This window comes from Corvus moneduloides, chromosome Z (assembly GCF_009650955.1).
Source record: "Corvus moneduloides isolate bCorMon1 chromosome Z, bCorMon1.pri, whole genome shotgun sequence".
Lineage (NCBI taxonomy): Eukaryota > Metazoa > Chordata > Aves > Passeriformes > Corvidae > Corvus > Corvus moneduloides.
In genome coordinates this window covers 36,200,502-36,218,550 of record NC_045511.1, presented here as the reverse complement: position 1 = coordinate 36,218,550, position 18,049 = coordinate 36,200,502, and the positions used below count along the sequence as shown (strand labels likewise).

The 18,049-nt window shown below is 35.0% G+C and overlaps 1 protein-coding gene across 2 annotated transcripts in view; it reads right to left on the bottom strand.

The window, feature by feature from the left end:
• The window catches only part of LOC116438193 (contactin-associated protein-like 4), a 216,899-nt gene that overhangs the window by 161,187 nt on the left and 37,663 nt on the right, over positions 1-18,049 (bottom strand). For both annotated transcript variants that reach the window (XM_032096912.1, XM_032096913.1), the window contains exon 2: positions 6,798-6,908. In XM_032096912.1, the coding sequence (XP_031952803.1) occupies positions 6,798-6,908 (111 nt within the window). The remainder of the gene's footprint in view (positions 1-6,797; positions 6,909-18,049) is intronic.

Sequence of the window (18,049 nt, the reverse complement as noted above, 5' to 3'; positions counted from 1 at the left end):
CCAAGAGCAGTGAAATTCATTCAAAACATCTCCTTTCACTTCAAAAGTCCAGAGCAGGAGCAGTTTTTGGCAGAAAGTTTAAAATTACAAATGAAAATGGTATTACGTACACAAAAATGCATTTTGCATACATAATGTGATTATCTAATAAAGCTGAGTATTTCACTTAATCTTTATTATTACATCTATCCTTTAAAATAAAATCCTATTGATGGATAGAAATCAAAAAACTGAGACAGAGACAAGTCAAAGCCACTTTTTGCCAGCAATTCTACTTTATATATTAGTCAACTAAATATGGTGAGTGATGCTTTCTAAAGACATGTTTCAAGAGTGCCTGATGTACTTTCAGCTCTTATCTCTTATCTGCAGAGGCTAAGTTCATGATTTTCTGTATCTCTGAGATACCTAAAGATGTAGATTAGAATGTAATATATAAATTTAACATAATTCTATAATGATTATGACAATATTTATATGAATTATCTGCCTATATGACACTGAGAGAAATAGTGGCTCGGATATTCATCAGAATAACATCATTTTGTAAAGCCTTGCGATTAATTTAGTCTAGGGATCCTGAGTTCTCCATTCAGCCAATCTGGTATGGCACTAACATCACAGTATGAGCAGGATGATAAAAAGGAAAAAAAAATCGTATCTTCTATGCCAGAAAGTTGATCCTTAAGAGGCTAAGGAAAACTACTATAAATGAGATGTCAAGAGAAAGACCCTTTGTATAAGTATAGTCTCAGAACTTTTTGCAGGGGTGTGGCAGGAAGAATGTTCTGTATTTTTATATTATTCTCCTTTAGAACTAAAAATTTCGTAATTGTCTCAAAATTGGAATTTATGACATTCAAACTTATTTTGCACTACAGCTGAAATTAGTCATTATTACACAACACAGAAAATTTTGTACTTTTTTAATTTAGGAAATTTTCCAAAATCTAGTTTTGTCCAATCTAGCAATTGGTGAGTGCTTTTAAGTGCTTTTCATTTTTCAGCAAAAAAGAATTTAAGCTCCTTTACCCCTGCCTCAAACATACAAGAGAAAAATGAAGTAACACAGATGCATTATCACATATGATCTATTTTTCCATCCATCAAAACATTAAAGGAGGCATGATCTTAAATATTTTGTTACTGAAAAGCAGTCCTGGGCGTCAAATTCTATTTTGACTCTCTAAATAATATCATGATGATTCACATTTTGGATAAAATTCAGCCTTTATCTAAGATTTCAAAAATATATTATTTAAAACTATCTAAACCCAGAATAACAAAATTGCTAAATCCAGATTTCTATTTTTAGTATACTAACCTTAAAAAAAAAGGTAGTAGAGATGGGTTGTAGCAAATTTTATTTTTGAAGTAAATTTTTATTTGATCTTGCTCTCAAGCCTGTTCAAGGTTGCGTGTAGGGTATTTGAGTACTGTAGTTCAACATGATTTTTTGCAAAAAGATTTTTCTTATTTTTTCTATCCCCATAGCTATATTTCAAGTAGGAAAACAGTCACAAACAATTTCAACAATAATGTACCCTTATTACCATTTTTTTTACTACTTCTGGGTATTTCATCATGGATTTTGCTATTCCAATGATGAAACACATGAAATAGAGGGTTGAAACCTTTTGTTATGCTTTGTTATGCTTGAATGAATTATGATGACAAGACTGGAATTAGGTTTCTTGAAATAACTGTACAAATATTCCTAACTCCTCATAAATGTTCATGAAGGCAGAGTGGGCTATAAATATTTAAAATATTAGTGAATCTTTGATCCCATTTACTCACTCTGCTTAAGAGTAGTTTAGTTCCTTCTTTATTTCTCTCTTGCTCTTTCTTCCTTTCTTTCTCACTTTGTTTCTAACCTTTTGCAAATCAGAATCAAACCATATACACATATGAAGAGATGATATAGCAAAACAAAAAATAGCATTAATTCAAATTTAGACATTAATGCAATAATACTGCTTCAAATTCTACCTTTAATGAGGCTGGTGTACTCCTGAGAATTTCTTAAAATTTTGTACATGCAACATATGCATGTGCAATGCCATATGCAACTTTCCTATGTGCCCATATAGTTTTTTAAAGTGTTTAAAACACATATTAAAAACATTTTCTACATAAAAAGTGAAGCTCTACAATGGCATTAAAAAACATTCATCATTAATATGCTGAGAGATCCATGGTAATGTTCTCACTGAAAGCCATAATTACTGCATTAACTACAGAAAAAACCCAAACAAACAAAACCAAATCGATTTCTTCCTCAGAAACTGAATGGTCCTGGACTTTCACTGGACAGCAGTACATAATTTCGGTTTTTTTGCAGAAATCACGGTAGAAGTGCTTATTGGTTTTTGTTTGAAAGCGAAAGATTTAGATTGTTACTTCTGCCATTTTCCTAACACATATACATACATTAAACACAGGTAAGTCATAAAAATATGTCATCACGTTAGTTCAACTTAGATTTGCTGTTAATTTATAAAAACATTATTATTACTGTCAGATTTGATCTTCTTTGCTCTAGTTTCCTTTTCCTATTCCTTTTATTAGAGCAAAATATCAGCTTTAATGAACTTTATTTGCATACTACTGAAATGGAGCAAGTAAGCTCTTCCTAATTATCCTTTCGTGACATACAATCCTAGCTGCAATTAAATTTTCTAATTTGTCTGCCATTTTAATTGTTAGCATTACATTATGAAGGTTGAACTGCTTCTTATAAAAATGATGAAAATAGACCTTATTGTCTAAGAAATGGTATTTTCTTTAACTGCTGGCTTGATGTTTTTTTAACTACTGATTGCTCGAATTCATTTATCCATTTTGACCTACTTAGTGCGAGTTCTCAAAAAGTGATTAAAGTATACTGTTTTATAAAAAAAAAAAGAAGTTTACAGTAGCATATTGAATAACTATCCTTTAAATACTCTTTGTAACAAAAAGAATGTGATAAAGTGTATGACATTCAGTGTAATGGAAAAGGTTAATGAAAAAAACAAAGAAGTTCCCTATAAACACCAGAGGAAAAATAAAACAAATAGACATGGTAGCTGTTAACGCATTCAAAATTTCAGGCTGCTCTTGAAAAACTGGCAGGGTAAGCTGACAGCATAATTAAAATACATGGGTTTCTTCCCACTTCAGGGAAAGAGAAAGCTGTAAGCCAGGTTTTTTTGGCTATTTAACAACTTCTATATTCAATTTTCTTCTGTCATATTTTTGATTAATTAATTGTGCGTGAATATGGGTCAAGATAATCACAGCCAAATTCTTATTCAGCTTATTTAGCTATCCAAATATTAAGGCTATTCCAATGGTATGCTCACTCTTGAAGAACAACTGTCTTCTGAATTTTTTTCTTGCAAGGTTTCAAAAGTTCATTAATTCAAAAGAATGCCTGCGTTCTTGGGTAAAAAGGCTTATAGCATGATGACTCACAGTGCAATTAACGTATCTTTTCCAATGGGATTGAATGGTAAATTAGAGCGGGTGTACAACCAGCTTGACAGCCCACTGCAGACAAAACCAGAAGATGCTGAGCTCAACAATGACACAGCCTTCTCTCCATGTGGTAAAGAGCTCTTTCGCAGATCATGGTTGGGAGATAATACATCAAGAATTTTCAGACAGAGCAAACCCTCCATAGTTCCAGACTACAGCTGACTACTCATCATGTAAATTATTGGCAACGAGTGGACAGAAACACATCCTTGACGGACTGAGTTAGGTATTGGTATTTAAATTCCTATCACTACCCCAGGCAGATATGCTCTGAATGCTGGCTGCTTTTTCCCTTCTTTTGGGATGCCTCATTTCACCCTCTAAGGATAAAGTGCACTTTACCTTTGCTCCTTTTCCCTTTTGTTTCACTTACTCTTATGCGGATAGATACATAAAAAGGGAGGACCTTCCCTGAACATTTTTTGTGTCACCTATTCCCACTGGCATAGGAAAACAGCCTAGAATTTCAACTGGACTTTCAGGATACAGAATTTTACAACACCTCAGTGGTAAAGTATGAAGCTATATTAAGAGTAAGAACTTCTTTCTTCTGTTTGCTTAGGCGCAAGCTTAATAGTTTTTTTTTTTTTTTGGTTTGTTTTCATTTTTTAGTTGCTAGAGAGCAAGCTAAGGAGAACTGCCAGTTTAGCTCAATTCCCAGATTAATCTCAGTCACAGCTTTGTAGAATACAGTTCCTATTTGATAAGTATGACCTCTACTCTTTCCTCTAAATACTTTATAACTCATCCTGTTAAAGTGTTTATTTCACCAGGTACATTGATTACCATATCTCTGCATAATTGCTTTGCCATGATTATTCACTATTTCACCAATCTTCATGCCATTACGCATTTCATGACAAATGATTTGTGCTTACTTCTATATAATCAACATAAGTATTGAATAAAGTTGGCCTTAGAGTTTCCTTTGAACTTCTGTGAAAATACCTTTATATAGTAATGATAAATGCATTTTGAGGTTCACCAGCTAGATTTTAATACATTTAATTTGGACTGCATTGATATGGTGCTATTATTTTAAATTAAAAATTCATACAACATTAGGCCAAAGGTCAAACTCTACTTATATTAAATTCCTGCCTTTTATGTCTGCTAACCTCAAATAATTAAATCAGGGGTTTAAAAAATTTACTTCTCTATTGAAAACATTTAACTGCTATTAGTGTTTGGGGCTTTTTACTTAGTTCTTGTTACTTAATTTTTCTATCTACTTTTCCATTATTTCCAGCAAAGCTGATGTCACAGTAACTAATTTAGCAGTTGGCAAGAATATTCACTAGCTTCGCTTGAGTATTGAATATCTGAAAACTTCAGGAAATCAATGAACTAGTAATAATTAAAAGTCTGAAGAACATTTAATGAGTTATTCCTGGATGTTACCACTTTCCCTAACTGTTAATGGACTGGAAAATTTTTTTTTTTTATAATGGAGTTCAACCACATTACCTTTTTACTTTACAGAAAGAGAGTTGAAACATATTCTCAGTTAGCTGTTTTACTAATCATTCTCTGCTGTTATCATTTTTACTATGTCTTCATGTAAAGTATATATTTTCCTTTTATTTTTTAGCCTAAAGTTTTCTCTCCTCAATTCTTTTAACTTTTCCTACTGATTTTCAATATAAATTTAGTAAACACAAATCAACATGATTAAAGAACTATTTCAGTGCAACTTCCCACATTTCTGATAAATTTCCTGCTATTTTTTAACTTTCCATTACCAACTGAAACCGTGTAGGTGTATATTACATATTTAGTTTATTTCTTTATTGATGAATGACAACATTTTGACTCCTGTGTAATCTGTGTAAAAACACTCAACTTTTTCCTGTCCAAAATGCATTTTATTTCCCCTAACTTTGGCATTTTAAGAACCAAGCATATTATTGAATTAGAACCACAATCTGCCTGTCCGAAATGAATGTTAGAAGGTCACAATCACTCCCAACCAGTAACTTTGGCCAAAAAAAGAGTTTTTATTCAAAGTAGAGAATTATCTATATTAAAGGTAAACCTGCATTCAGTTATCACACAATTTCTTTTAAAACTGTGATGATGTCTTCATTGCTTCCATAAAATCACTGACACACAAGTCATATTTTCCTAGTAGCAGATTTTTTTTACGGTCTGTATGGTTTAGCAATCATCTCTTGAGTGGCTCAATGTTTTTGTTTATAACCATATATGTACAATGACTAGCTTTTTTCCATCCAAATAAAACTTTCATGTATATATACCTACAAATGGGTTTTGCATGGGAAATCCACAGAAAAGAGTTAAATACAAATTCAGTGTAGAAAAATCTATTCGGTTACATAGCAAGTACTGAGTCTCTACTCTCACTGAAAAATAAGGAATAAAATATAAGTTAAAACTGATTTTATTAAGATTAATTTCCTGAAGACTGAAGAAATTTTCATGTCACCTCATCTACATCATTCCATAAAATTATGTCTGAATTAACCAAAAGGTATCCAGCCAAACAATCTGGTCATATTATTAAACAATGACATAAGAATAAGACATTCAAACCTGTGCTCTGTTGAGTACTGTGAACCTGAGGTACACAGAATGAGAAGGTAGACAGTCACGATCTTCTAATTAGGCTACCTGCTGTTTTGTGTCTACATTAGTTCAAATGACACCAGATGTAAGGTTATAAGCATTTCTAATGTGTGCATACAGTACAGGGTAATGTGAAGGAAATTATAAATCTAAAAAATGCATTTTAGCACGGCACAAACAACTTCACAGCACATGAAGAGAGCCAAATAGAAAAAGTTGTCAAGCATACATTTTTAGGGAAGACCAGTATAAAGATGCTAACTTTTGATACGTGTTATTTATAACATGTATTTATAAATACATGTGTTATTTAAAATTCTAATATATTACTCAAACTAAGGAAAATCCTTCCAGGATATATATTTTCCATTGATATCACAATTTCATTCAAAACAGAAGCTCATGCTTAACAAATTTGCACACCAGGTTAATAAAACAGATTAGGACATTCCCTTTTCAATAAGGCCACAGAGTAGCTCCAGCCACTGAGTGCTCATGTTGTCCAACAACTTACCGTAGGGTGGGAAGTTGAGATTCATAACCTCCTTGAGCTGAGACTACACTGCCGTTCATGGCTGGTATACAAACACCAGACAAAAATTATTTGGAACAGTAACACATGCTCTTGGATATCTAAACTGTTTTCATTTCAACCCAGAATTAACAACTGACCAATAAAATTCACTCACCCTCTCTTCGATTAAGCCTTGCAAATCCAGGGCTGTGACTGTTAGACAGCTCTGATGAACTACTGAATGATGACTGAGGCAAAGCAGACACCAACTGATCATCACAATTATCTGCCAATGAAAAATATCACATTTAGGTTAATCCAACAGACACCACTTACTGGAACTGTAACAGAATCAACCCTCTGATAGCAGCACATCTCTAAATATTTCTTCTTGCTGTATTATGTGTAAAAGTATCAGTACTGAAGCAGATGTTTTGGGTTTTCTAACCCAGTATTTCATAAGACTACCAGACAATAATTTATTATGCTCTTTAACTGGCTGTTCTTACCCACTTCTAACTTAACTTCTGAGATCATACCAAGAAATTCTTCAGTGCTCACTCACTATGATTTAGATGAATAGCAAGTGACATATTCTAGTCTCTGTTGCAGCACCAAGCTTCAACCTCAGCTCATGCTTCTTATTTACTTTTGACCTGATGCCAGCACAGGTCTTTGCAATCACTTTTAATGTGCAATCACATTAAGTACAGCTGTTTCTAAAAAAAAAAAAAAAAAAAAAGCCAAGGAAACTGAACCAAATCTCATCCCTTTTAAGAACAGTAAGCATGACAAAACACAAAGTCTTTGTTTTGCCAATGGTATATGTGTTTGATAAAGACACAGCAAAAAAAACATTATCTCACAATTATTATTATGCAAATCCTAACATCATACAGAATAAAACCTGAGTGTTTCAGAAAAAGCAGACTTAACTGCAGTTCACAATCAATCATGCAGAAACAAGCAAATGCTAATCAATTCTCTAGCTTTAAATGCCTCTTCAGCTGAATTACTATATAGGATATATGTTCATTCTCTATTTGAATTTGAAACGTATCAATTGAGAATCAATATCTGATCTAGTTTAGCTGAAAGAAGATTAACTTTAAAAAACTCAAAAGAAGTGCAGCAAGTGCTTCCCTAACTGCACTGGGGCTGGCACCTGTTCTTTAGAAAAAGAGGAAATTATGTTAACTTTTAGTCTTTATTAAGTGTTTCTTTTCAGGATAATCACAGTATCTGGCAGCTGATAACTGACAACTCATAGGTGAATTCTTCTTGTTCTTCCAACCTTTCTAATTGTCTACCAGGTTTCACTGTCAAAAATCGTAAATATTAATTAATACAAAACCTTTTCTTGCCAGTAATAATTAAGCATTTCTGCTAAGTAACTACAGATATTTCTAATTAGCAGCAAGACTTTTATATGAATGTCCCAAGGAGATTTTTTGATCACATTCCAAAATTTTTTTTCTGACGTTGTTTAATTTGGTTGAGGGAAGTTTTTTCTAAATGAAAGGGTTAGTACTGGCCTTGACTGTTAAGAGTTAGAAGTACTCTCCTAAATCTCATAAATAATATCCATTCACAACAAAAGATAGGTTTTATTATTTGCTCTTGATAAAGTCACATATGCCATATTCTACCAAATTTAGAGTACTTCACTAATGAAAAAAAAAAAAAAATTATTCTTCGTTTCATAACTTCATTTCCTGTTCTAGGTTTATACAATAAAAAAGGGTAAAATTTTATAACTACTCTTTATTGTCGAACTGCAACCTCATTTTTTCACTTCATTATCCACAGATTAGATTTGCAATGGTGAAACAAGCTGTTCTACTTGGGACAAACTGTCCAACTGGTAAGCACAAAAGAAGAAAAAAATGGCAGTCTTATGAGTAAATGCACTGCACTGCCAAGTCTTAGAAAAGTATCTCATTAGTGAACGGCTTCTTTACAGCACAGAAAGATTTAGGAAAAGGAAAATTGTTAGTCATAAATTGCATGAGCAAGAGAAGAATATGATGATGCTGTGTTTCAGAGAGCCACTTATGCTGCTGATGCAAGGGAACACTTCAAGTGTCACTGATCCTTTTTTTTCTGCCAAAGCCTACACTGTAAATCTAGATACCAAGATGAATATTAAGGGAGGAAAATAAAAAGGCATTTTTACTCAAATCTATGTACATGATACAAAATCACGGAACCACAGAATCACAGAACACTTTGAGGTGGAAAGGACCTTTAAAGGTCATCTAGTCCAACCCCCTGCCACAAGCTGGGGTTATGGAGCCCCATCCAACCTGACCTTCAATGTTTCCAGGTCTGGGTCATCTACAGCCTCTCTGGGCAAACGGCTCCAATGTTTTAACACCCCCATCATAAAAAAATCCTACTTGTATCTCATCTAAATTTACCCTCTCTTGATTCAAAACCATTAGCCCTTGTTCTATTGCTACACACTTTCTTATTAAGTACTGAAAAGGCCACAGTAAGGTCTTGTAGTGGTTCTGTTCAAATTATCACTTATTTACTTTCTGTGAGATAAGAATTAGGAGAAAGCAAAGCAGGCACAAAACTTAAAAGAATATAAAGACGTTTACTAACAGACCTAAAAGGAAGGAAAAAAAAAATCATACCACACCTGCAGAACACTTCTCCTCCCCTAACCTTTCCCCCTTCTCCCACTGTAAAAAGACAACCCTTGAGAAGCTCAGTCTATTTACCACTTCCATAATAACCTTGTTCAGTTCATTTAGGGAGAGGAGTCTCTCTTGCTCATGCTGTGGAGACATCTCCACAAGAAGTTCTCTCATGGCTTCAATATCATAACGAGACAGCTGCCCGGGTTGGTTCTCTGCTCGCATGTGAGAGTCCCTTCCCCCGACTTACAGCTTGTCCCACAACTGCTTTCGAGGGTCCAATCTTGAGCTACTGGGGTACCATTTTAAGGTTCAGCTGTTCAAAAACAAAAGTTCTCTTCACCTATCTCTGGGAGCATCTTCATTTCTAAGAATAGAGGCCCTCCTCCTTCCCTGGGAGAAAAAGCATCTTCATCTCTAAGACTATCTCTGGGAGTATCTCTAGGAACAGAGGTCTTCTCCTTCCGATTGGAGCAAGAGTCCTCATCGCTTCCATCTCTCCCTGTTCAAATTTCTCCTCAAATTACAGCTGCTTCAGCATTTGCTTATTCCAGCACAGGTGCTTTAGCTCACAAGTACAAGTTGAACGCTCCACCCACCACGCTTTCATGAAATTACAATGGGTACTCTGATATATCACAGTCTATCACCACCATAGCTTTACAACAGAATTTCAGCTTTAAGCATCTCCTCTTTCTCCTCCCTCAGGATTTCAGCTCTTCTTTCTTTACTTAATGTCTGCAGACTTCATCTGTTCTGGAAGAAACTTACAGCACTAAAAGGGTTAATCTCACCCAGGCCTTGCAGTTGGAATTTCACTTATCGCTGTTGGTCACATGATCTTTGCCAGGCAGCAGGGAAGCTTCAGCTGAATCTTTGGCTGCACTGGAGAGGGGGAAGCCAGGCCACACTGTCTGCACATAGCAGGGCTGGCGGGGAGCTGCGGGTGGAACAGGGCCGCACGACTCCAGGATGGCTGTGTCCCAGCCCAGGCCTAGCCTGAGCAGGTCCCAGCCCAGACCCAGCAGGGCCCGGCCCAGGCCCGCTGGACCCTGTACGGGCCCAGCCCAGTTACCTGTCCCCCAGCCGGAAGCAAGAGAGACCTTTCCTGGGGTTTGTCCATTCTTAAATGTGGACCACAGAGGCAGTCAAAATTTTAAGTGGCTTAAAAAATTGTCCATTGTCAATATTCAAACTAGCCAGCTGATAGATTGTTAGGTCACAGAGGAAGCTGTAAGCACCTCTTTGCAAGAAAATCACGTCTGGGACTATGCTTGCTAACCCATGACAGGTCTCCATGGAGGCTTCTCTTCTTCGGGCTGAATAATTCCAACTCTCTCAGACTTTCCTTATAGGAGAGGTCCTGCTCCATCCCTCTGAATGCTTTTTCAGCCCTCCTCTGGACCTGCTCCACAGGTCCATGTCTCTCCTGCGCTGAAAATTACAGAGCTAGTTGCAGCAGAATGTTTCATCTCTTTCAAATGCCTCATATTTTAAATGTTGATCTTCTGGTGAAAGGTGTCATGCGTTACGTAATGATTCCGCAGGAATGAGACCATGCTATTAATACATAGAAGCAGTAGTAGATAAACAGCAGGCACATTACTTTAACAACACCCCTGGGTGTAAGTCTTCACAAATTTCAATTCAAAAACAAAAAAAAGGCATATTTCCACTGGATGGATGATACATTTGCCTTTGTAATGCTTGCTTCTCCCAACTACATTTTTCACCTTTTTTCCTTTTAATGTACGTGTTGGAAAGGAATCAATGGTACTGAATTATTCTACCCAGATGGTCTAATACGTGTGTACTTGTGAAACACACATATTGCTTTGAGATATTCCCAGAAGAATTCTATGAGCACTTAGCATTTATCATACAATTTATGTCAAACTCTTTTTATAATAGAAAGGCACATAAAATTTTGAATATTACTAAAAGGTGTTATCCAAAATCCAACAGTCCATGATACGGCTTTTTGCCTTTGTACAATGTAAGAAATGAACAATGCATCACAAATAGATATACCCTGAATAATTATACATTTCTTTTACAACAACTGCTATGCTTTATTTCAGGAAAATGACTTCATATGAACTTCTGCTTTACTGCTTAGCACATATAGCTTAAAACATATTCTTGTGGCAACTTCCAGTGTGCAATTTAACTCAGAATTTAGTATGAATTCCAGATTGAAATCAAAACACTTTGTAGAAATTGTCAAGAACCAGATGGTCAGTATCAACTTGCTTCTCAAAGTAAATAAAAACAAATGAAAGAATAGTCTCTAAGAGTGACAATTCTGTATGCTTTCACTTACATTGGAAGACATTCTACAGAATGGAAACACAGTCTGAATTCAGTGCTTTCTCACATGCTACTAGTGACTCTTCATTTCTCTTGGACAGCCTTCCACTGTGCAACGAAACCCATCTCGCTGCTGAAGGCAATGTAGGGCTTTCTAGTATATTTCACACAGCTTCTCTAGGCTAAAGGAATACTTAAGTAGTCTATTCTAACATGAGATTTCAAAGCAAGGAGTTTTAGCTAAAAGTTGTCCATGATATAGCATTTATTACATTTTTTGTGATAAATATTTATTTTTTAACCAATACCTAAGGATACCAAAAACATAAAGAAACCCTAGGTTTCTGTAATATGCACAAAAATCTGGTAACAAATAAGGTTTCGTGAAGGAAGAAAAAAATATATAAACAAAATACATCTTACCTGTTATTCAAGAAAAATTATTCAAGTTACATAAGGTATGCTTTTCCATATATCGTAATTCCAGTGCAAGTTTAATCAAATTTATAAAGCAACCGAGGCATTTTATAGGAATAAAATTCTTAAGTGATGCAAGAATAAAGTATGCCTATAATTTCTCTTCCAGCTCCAAATACTATCTCATTATGCATACTCAGAGTAAACCAAGAGATTTTTAATACACAGGCACTATGAATTACATAGATCATCCCATATGAACTACAACAAAGGAGTTCAAACAGGATATCTTCCTGTAACAGGATATCTTCCTGTAATAATAACAATTACTATGACAATATTAACAGTTATCATGACTATGTTTATAACATTACGGTTGATCAAATAAATTTTGCTACTTCCACCAAGGCAACTGCTCGCTGAAATAAAAACAGTAATAAAAATAGAAGAATACTGGGACAATCTGAGATTTATTTATTCAGAATGCATAAGTGTATATTTTAATTCCCACCTAGTAAAAAAAACCTTATTTAATTTACAGGCACAAACCTTCTCTTTTCTGCGAAAACATCAAGAATATACAGCACTGATTTTATTCTGAATGAAACAGTTTCTTTATGTAAATTATCAGCTTGGTCCCTAATAAAGACTAACAGATTTTAATGTTTTTCAGCTGGAGTCCAAATTTACTCTAAATAAGCAAATGTTGACATATAGTGCTCAGTTACTGCAAGTTGATGTGCAATAATGATATTCTGTTCACAATTATCTAGAAAGTACATGCATTACATTGACACATTGACTTTACTCATGACATACCTTAACTCAAACTAAAACATCCCAAACCAAGAGCTTACACAAATTAACATATTACAATTCCACTTATTTAATTTTTAAATGAAATTATTTTCAGCTATTATATTGTTGCATACACCTCTTTTTTCTTAAAACTCAATTTACTCAAAACTCCCTCTAACAACAACTACAATTCCTTAATAAACTATTAAACTTCTCGTAAGGCAGGACAGAAATAGAATAGAAGGAAGAAAAAGATTATGATGTTTGACTTCCCAAAAAACCTGTCAAGTTCTTTGGTTTTATCAAGGACTCAAAGAAAATATTGAGTACCTAAAGAGCAAAGCAACACTTTAACATTAAACAAACAAAAAAAATTGTTCCAGTAAGCCGTATGAAAAAAAACCAACAGTAACAAAATCAAATCAAAGAAAGTTCTGCAATCTTTCCCAAGTAGGGAAAACTAAATATTTAATCATCAGACAAGTAGAATAGCTAAAAACAGCTAGAAATTCAGTCACACAGGAACAGAAGAGAAGAGGCAATATCTCTGGAAGTCTCCCAGAAGTGTAATAATGTTCATCTTTCCCAGGCAGGTAAGCCCTAGGAAGGATCAACTTTGCTATCAAATTTTAATAAGTGAATAACTATGATGAAAAACTTTGTGAAAAGGAACGAGACTGATAAAAATAAAGGACATATCACACTGTATCAACAAGACTAGTGCTTGCTGAAACCTAAAAAGAGGTGCTGTAAAACCTACCTTCCAACAGGAATTTATTAAATCTTTGGTTCTGTCATGTGCACTTCAGAGTTACTTTTCCCAACACTGTGAAGACCAAATATTCTGTAGCCCATTTACTCTTTTCAACAAAAGATGCTTTCTTCTCCCCAGGAGTGAGCATCTATGTCATTTTACCTAATAGATTTTTAAAATATGTTAATTGTGGTAATTTAGTCTTTGGTCAGTGTGCACGCTTGTAATTAGTTTCAAAAGATTCACTGAATTCAATGAGATTCCTGTGACATAGATAAAAAGAGATTTCCCCTCTCCTTGTTTTCCTGACAGGTACTGACCATTATGCTGGTCCCAGTCTTAGTGAAATCTTCATCAGCAAGAGAAATGAGGAGAATTTGACAGATTACAGACAATTAGACCATCATAGTTTCAGGCCTTCTAGCTACAAAATATACAGTGTCACTTATTATGATCCCAGCCTGTCATTACTGCTGCTACTATATGATTATGCTTCCATTTGCTTCCTGAACAGGGATAAGTTATCCTGTTCAGAGAGCCCAAGATCATTTTTATCTCATGTCTGCTGCTGCCTATTTGTAGCTCAAAGTTTAAAAACAGAGAAGTTGCACTGTTTCATTCATGCCTCTTGAAGCCTTTCATAGCCACCAGGGTTTTCTATTCTTCAGTTCAGTTAATGGAATATATTAGGCATTTCCACGTACTACATTTCAACTGCATGTAGTAGCCAATTAAGTTCCTAATATTTTGCTTCACTGAGGTCTTCTGCTGCTTACTTCTCAGAAAGATGAAATTTTACTGGTGAGTAGCTCATACCGGTTTTCTTATTTTTTATTTAAACAGAAGTTTTCATTAATAGATTTCAACTATTTCTTGGAGGTGGTGGAGGGAGAAGGCAGGGAGCTGACTGCCCAAGATTAAAAAAAGGTGGTTTTACGATTTTTAATAGTATCTCTGCAAATGTAAAGACTTTATCAAGGAGATAACCTGCATGACAGGGCCAGTGATTTTCTTGAATTTGAAACAAACTCTTCCAGTCTTCTGATAAAATTTTTATCTTTTCCAGACAGCAGTTAACAAAATTCAGCACAGAATTCTGACACTTAGCAGTCATTTGTTCCTTTAATATTCACATTAGGCATGTGATTTTTATCTTAACAAAATGCATGAAATGCTATCTTTCCTTCCTTTCAAGGAGCCATCCCTTTTTCACAACTGCAGCTATTTCATGCCAACAAGAAGTCAAGAACGGCTCGTAAGTACAAAAAACCAAATTTCCTCTGTGTTCACAGACAACCTTGTTGTTCTCCGGGGACATGAAAGACTTTTTGTGACTGAACACAGAGAACTTAAAAAGAAAAACCAGAAGGAATAAGATAAATGCTGCAGTTATATAGATCTGAATTAAATTATACAGGAATGGAAGGGATACAAAAAAAATGTTTCCCTACAGACATTTGCAAAGATTCAAACCCTTCAATGTATATTCAATAGCTGGCATGGTTGGTATATAGCTGGAAATGATGTTTTCCTTAGGTTTTTATTTATTTTTATCTGATTATATAAACTATTTTTGTTCCATGCATTAGGGAAAAGGAGCATGAAAATCAGAGAGTTTGAAAATCCGTAAGAAAGTAAAATAAAGGACTTCCTTGTTCCTAGTACCCAGAAATCAGCCACAAGCCAGCAACTCTAGCGTTAGCTGACATTAAAGAAACATTAGAATTAACAGAGTTAACTCACTCCTGTTTCTCTTGGTCATTTCCAGAAACCTTAAGACTACAATTCAATGCAAGGGAAGTACAGTCACTAAAACTTAACTCGTAATTTCTACTACTATTTGAAACCAAACAAGCTTTTATAATAATTTCCAAGATTATTGGATAATGTCTGTATTTTTTCATAGATTCCAATTACATTTTTTATTCGTGAATTTAGTGGTGAAAGAGTGTATGATACAATAAAACATTAGACTAGGACAAATTAGACCTGAGAGGTGATGGCAGAAACAGGTGATTTACAGTTAGGATCTTCTTATTCACGCAAAGAAATATTGCAAAATTTATTAATTAAGCAAATACACTGCAGTAACACTTCTAGATCAGCTTCTTCAAGATGTATCCTACAGTAAATCAAGTAGAAGGGCATAACTCCTACTAGTTAGGCAAGTTTTGTGTCTTTTGACTTAATGGCCTACTTCTTCTCAAACAAGCATCAGAATGGCAGAATTATGATAAACACATTCCAACACATTACAGAATCACAGCTTTGTGGGTTCTTATGGGCCTTATTTAGCTGTATAAACTCAAACTCTAATATTTAGTTAGTATTTCTATTATTGAAATATCATGCATTTTCATTGAGTTTTGGTGGGGATCTTGGCAACACGCACTACAGGTCGAAACAAGCTTTTAGTATAAAAAGATAGTAATATATTAAATGTTAATAAGTATGATCTTACAGGTAAATTATTTAATTCAGTAAGTCTAATGGGGTTTTTTCTGTGAAAAGCTATGAAAGACTAATGCAATTTATAATGTCAGTTGGAAGCTTCTTAAGCATGTGTGGTAGGAAAAAAGACAAGGTTTTTAGAGAGAATGAAAACAGATACATATACTGTAAAGGAGTTGAAAAAACTAGTTACAATTCAGAATTAAAGTATTTTGTATTGATCAAAAGCACATAAACTTTACTATCAGCATTCATTTTTTCCCATGTCATCGTGCAGTATCTGAAAACTCATTTTGTAGCATCCTTAAATTTTTGTTCTCTTGAAGTATGGCTTAAGCTTTCTCACCGGATGATTAAATTTTCACCATCTTAGTGCGATGGCAAAATGTTTTTTTTTTTAAGTCTGGAATATTTTATTACAAACTAAATTCTTTTCAGCCAGGATAACATAATCAGATAACATATACATGTTTCTTGAGATCAATAAAAGCCTCTTTACCAAAAGAGAGAATGTTTTACACAGCTTGTTACCAGAACTATGTAGAAATCATTTTTCTTTTTCCTAAACCAGCAGACACAGAGTGAATTCAGACAAAAGGGGGAAAGAACTGTTTGCTTGTTTCACACTTTGACTGTGATTTAATTACCTCAAACTTTGCTCAAAGGTAGAGGGTTTCAGTTAGATTACATTTCACCTAAGGAACAAACTTTCCATTCTTCAAAATAAAAAAGAACAGTTTCCTTCTACTGAAAAAAAAAAAAAAAGAAGTAAAATTTCATAGGGAAACAAGCAATGAAATTCAGTGCATAAAAAAAAATTTCAATTCAATTCCCCCCCCACCCCCGGATTAAATCCTTAACTCTGGCAACAGGCTCCTCACTCCAAAGGCATGTGCTAGTTCTGCTCCGCTTGAAAGTACCTGACAAGCAATGAATCTCATGAGGCCCAAGAATGCTGAGGGCAGTGTAGCTAAAATCCTTGTTATGGCACCGTAGGAAAAGAGGAAAAAAATGTATGCACTTACTCATTTCAGGATTAAAAGGGTCAATACCAAACTGACTCCTCTTAGAGTCTAAGAATTTTCCCAGAAACTAAACAGAAAGCCAGGAATTAATATATACACACACACTGTGTAATAGTGTTTTACAGTTTTTGCACTCTCTTTTTTTTCCCCATAATTTTATAAATTTAAATATCTTTACTGCTAAGGAACAGTATCTTTTTTCGGACGTAGGATTTCCAAGAAAAGATCTTAAATTTACCTTCAGCTGTAAACCTTCGGATCTTGCTGTCTTGTCTCCGTATGAAGGAAATAATCTTCTTTCTTCACTACCAGTCATATTATTTCAAGTGAAAATTTACACCAGTGGTGATAAAGTTACCTCAAGAATTCTTTAACAAGACAAATTCTTTAAGTCTTATCCTGTAAGCCTTATTTTCCAGATCCTGTACCACTTTGTAGGCATATTTTGAACAGTCAGCATCTGCAGCTTTTTCTTGAAGAGAAGCTACAAGCACAAAAACTGGTAGCAGGGCCAATGCCCTGGGCTGAAAGCAAATTTTGATCGATTTCGTTCATATACTGTATTTGAAAACCTTGCTTCTCGAGGCCCAGGATGGTGTTCCAGGCAGTGGCATGAGACACAAGGTACACCTCCAGCCATCCTGTGGTTATTACCACCATTGTGAGCATGTAGCACTTGCCTTGGCAGGTCTGCAGGAGCGTGATGTAACCGATATACCAGGCCTTCCCCTATTTGTATTTTGACCTGAGCTGAGCTCAGCTGGTTCGAGCATGGTGCTGACAATGCCAAGGTCGTAGGATTCAACCCCTATATGGAGCATTCAGTTAAGAGCTGGACTCAGTGATCCTCATGGGTCCCTTCTAGCTCTGAATATTCAGTGATTCTGTGACCATTGTCTACCATACCACAGGGGCTTTACCTGTTTGGCCTTCTTGATCCCAGCACATGTTTCCCAGTTATGGATAACCTGGGATATAGAGTCCATGGGTAAGACCATCCACTGACCACGAGCCCAGCTGGGTGTTG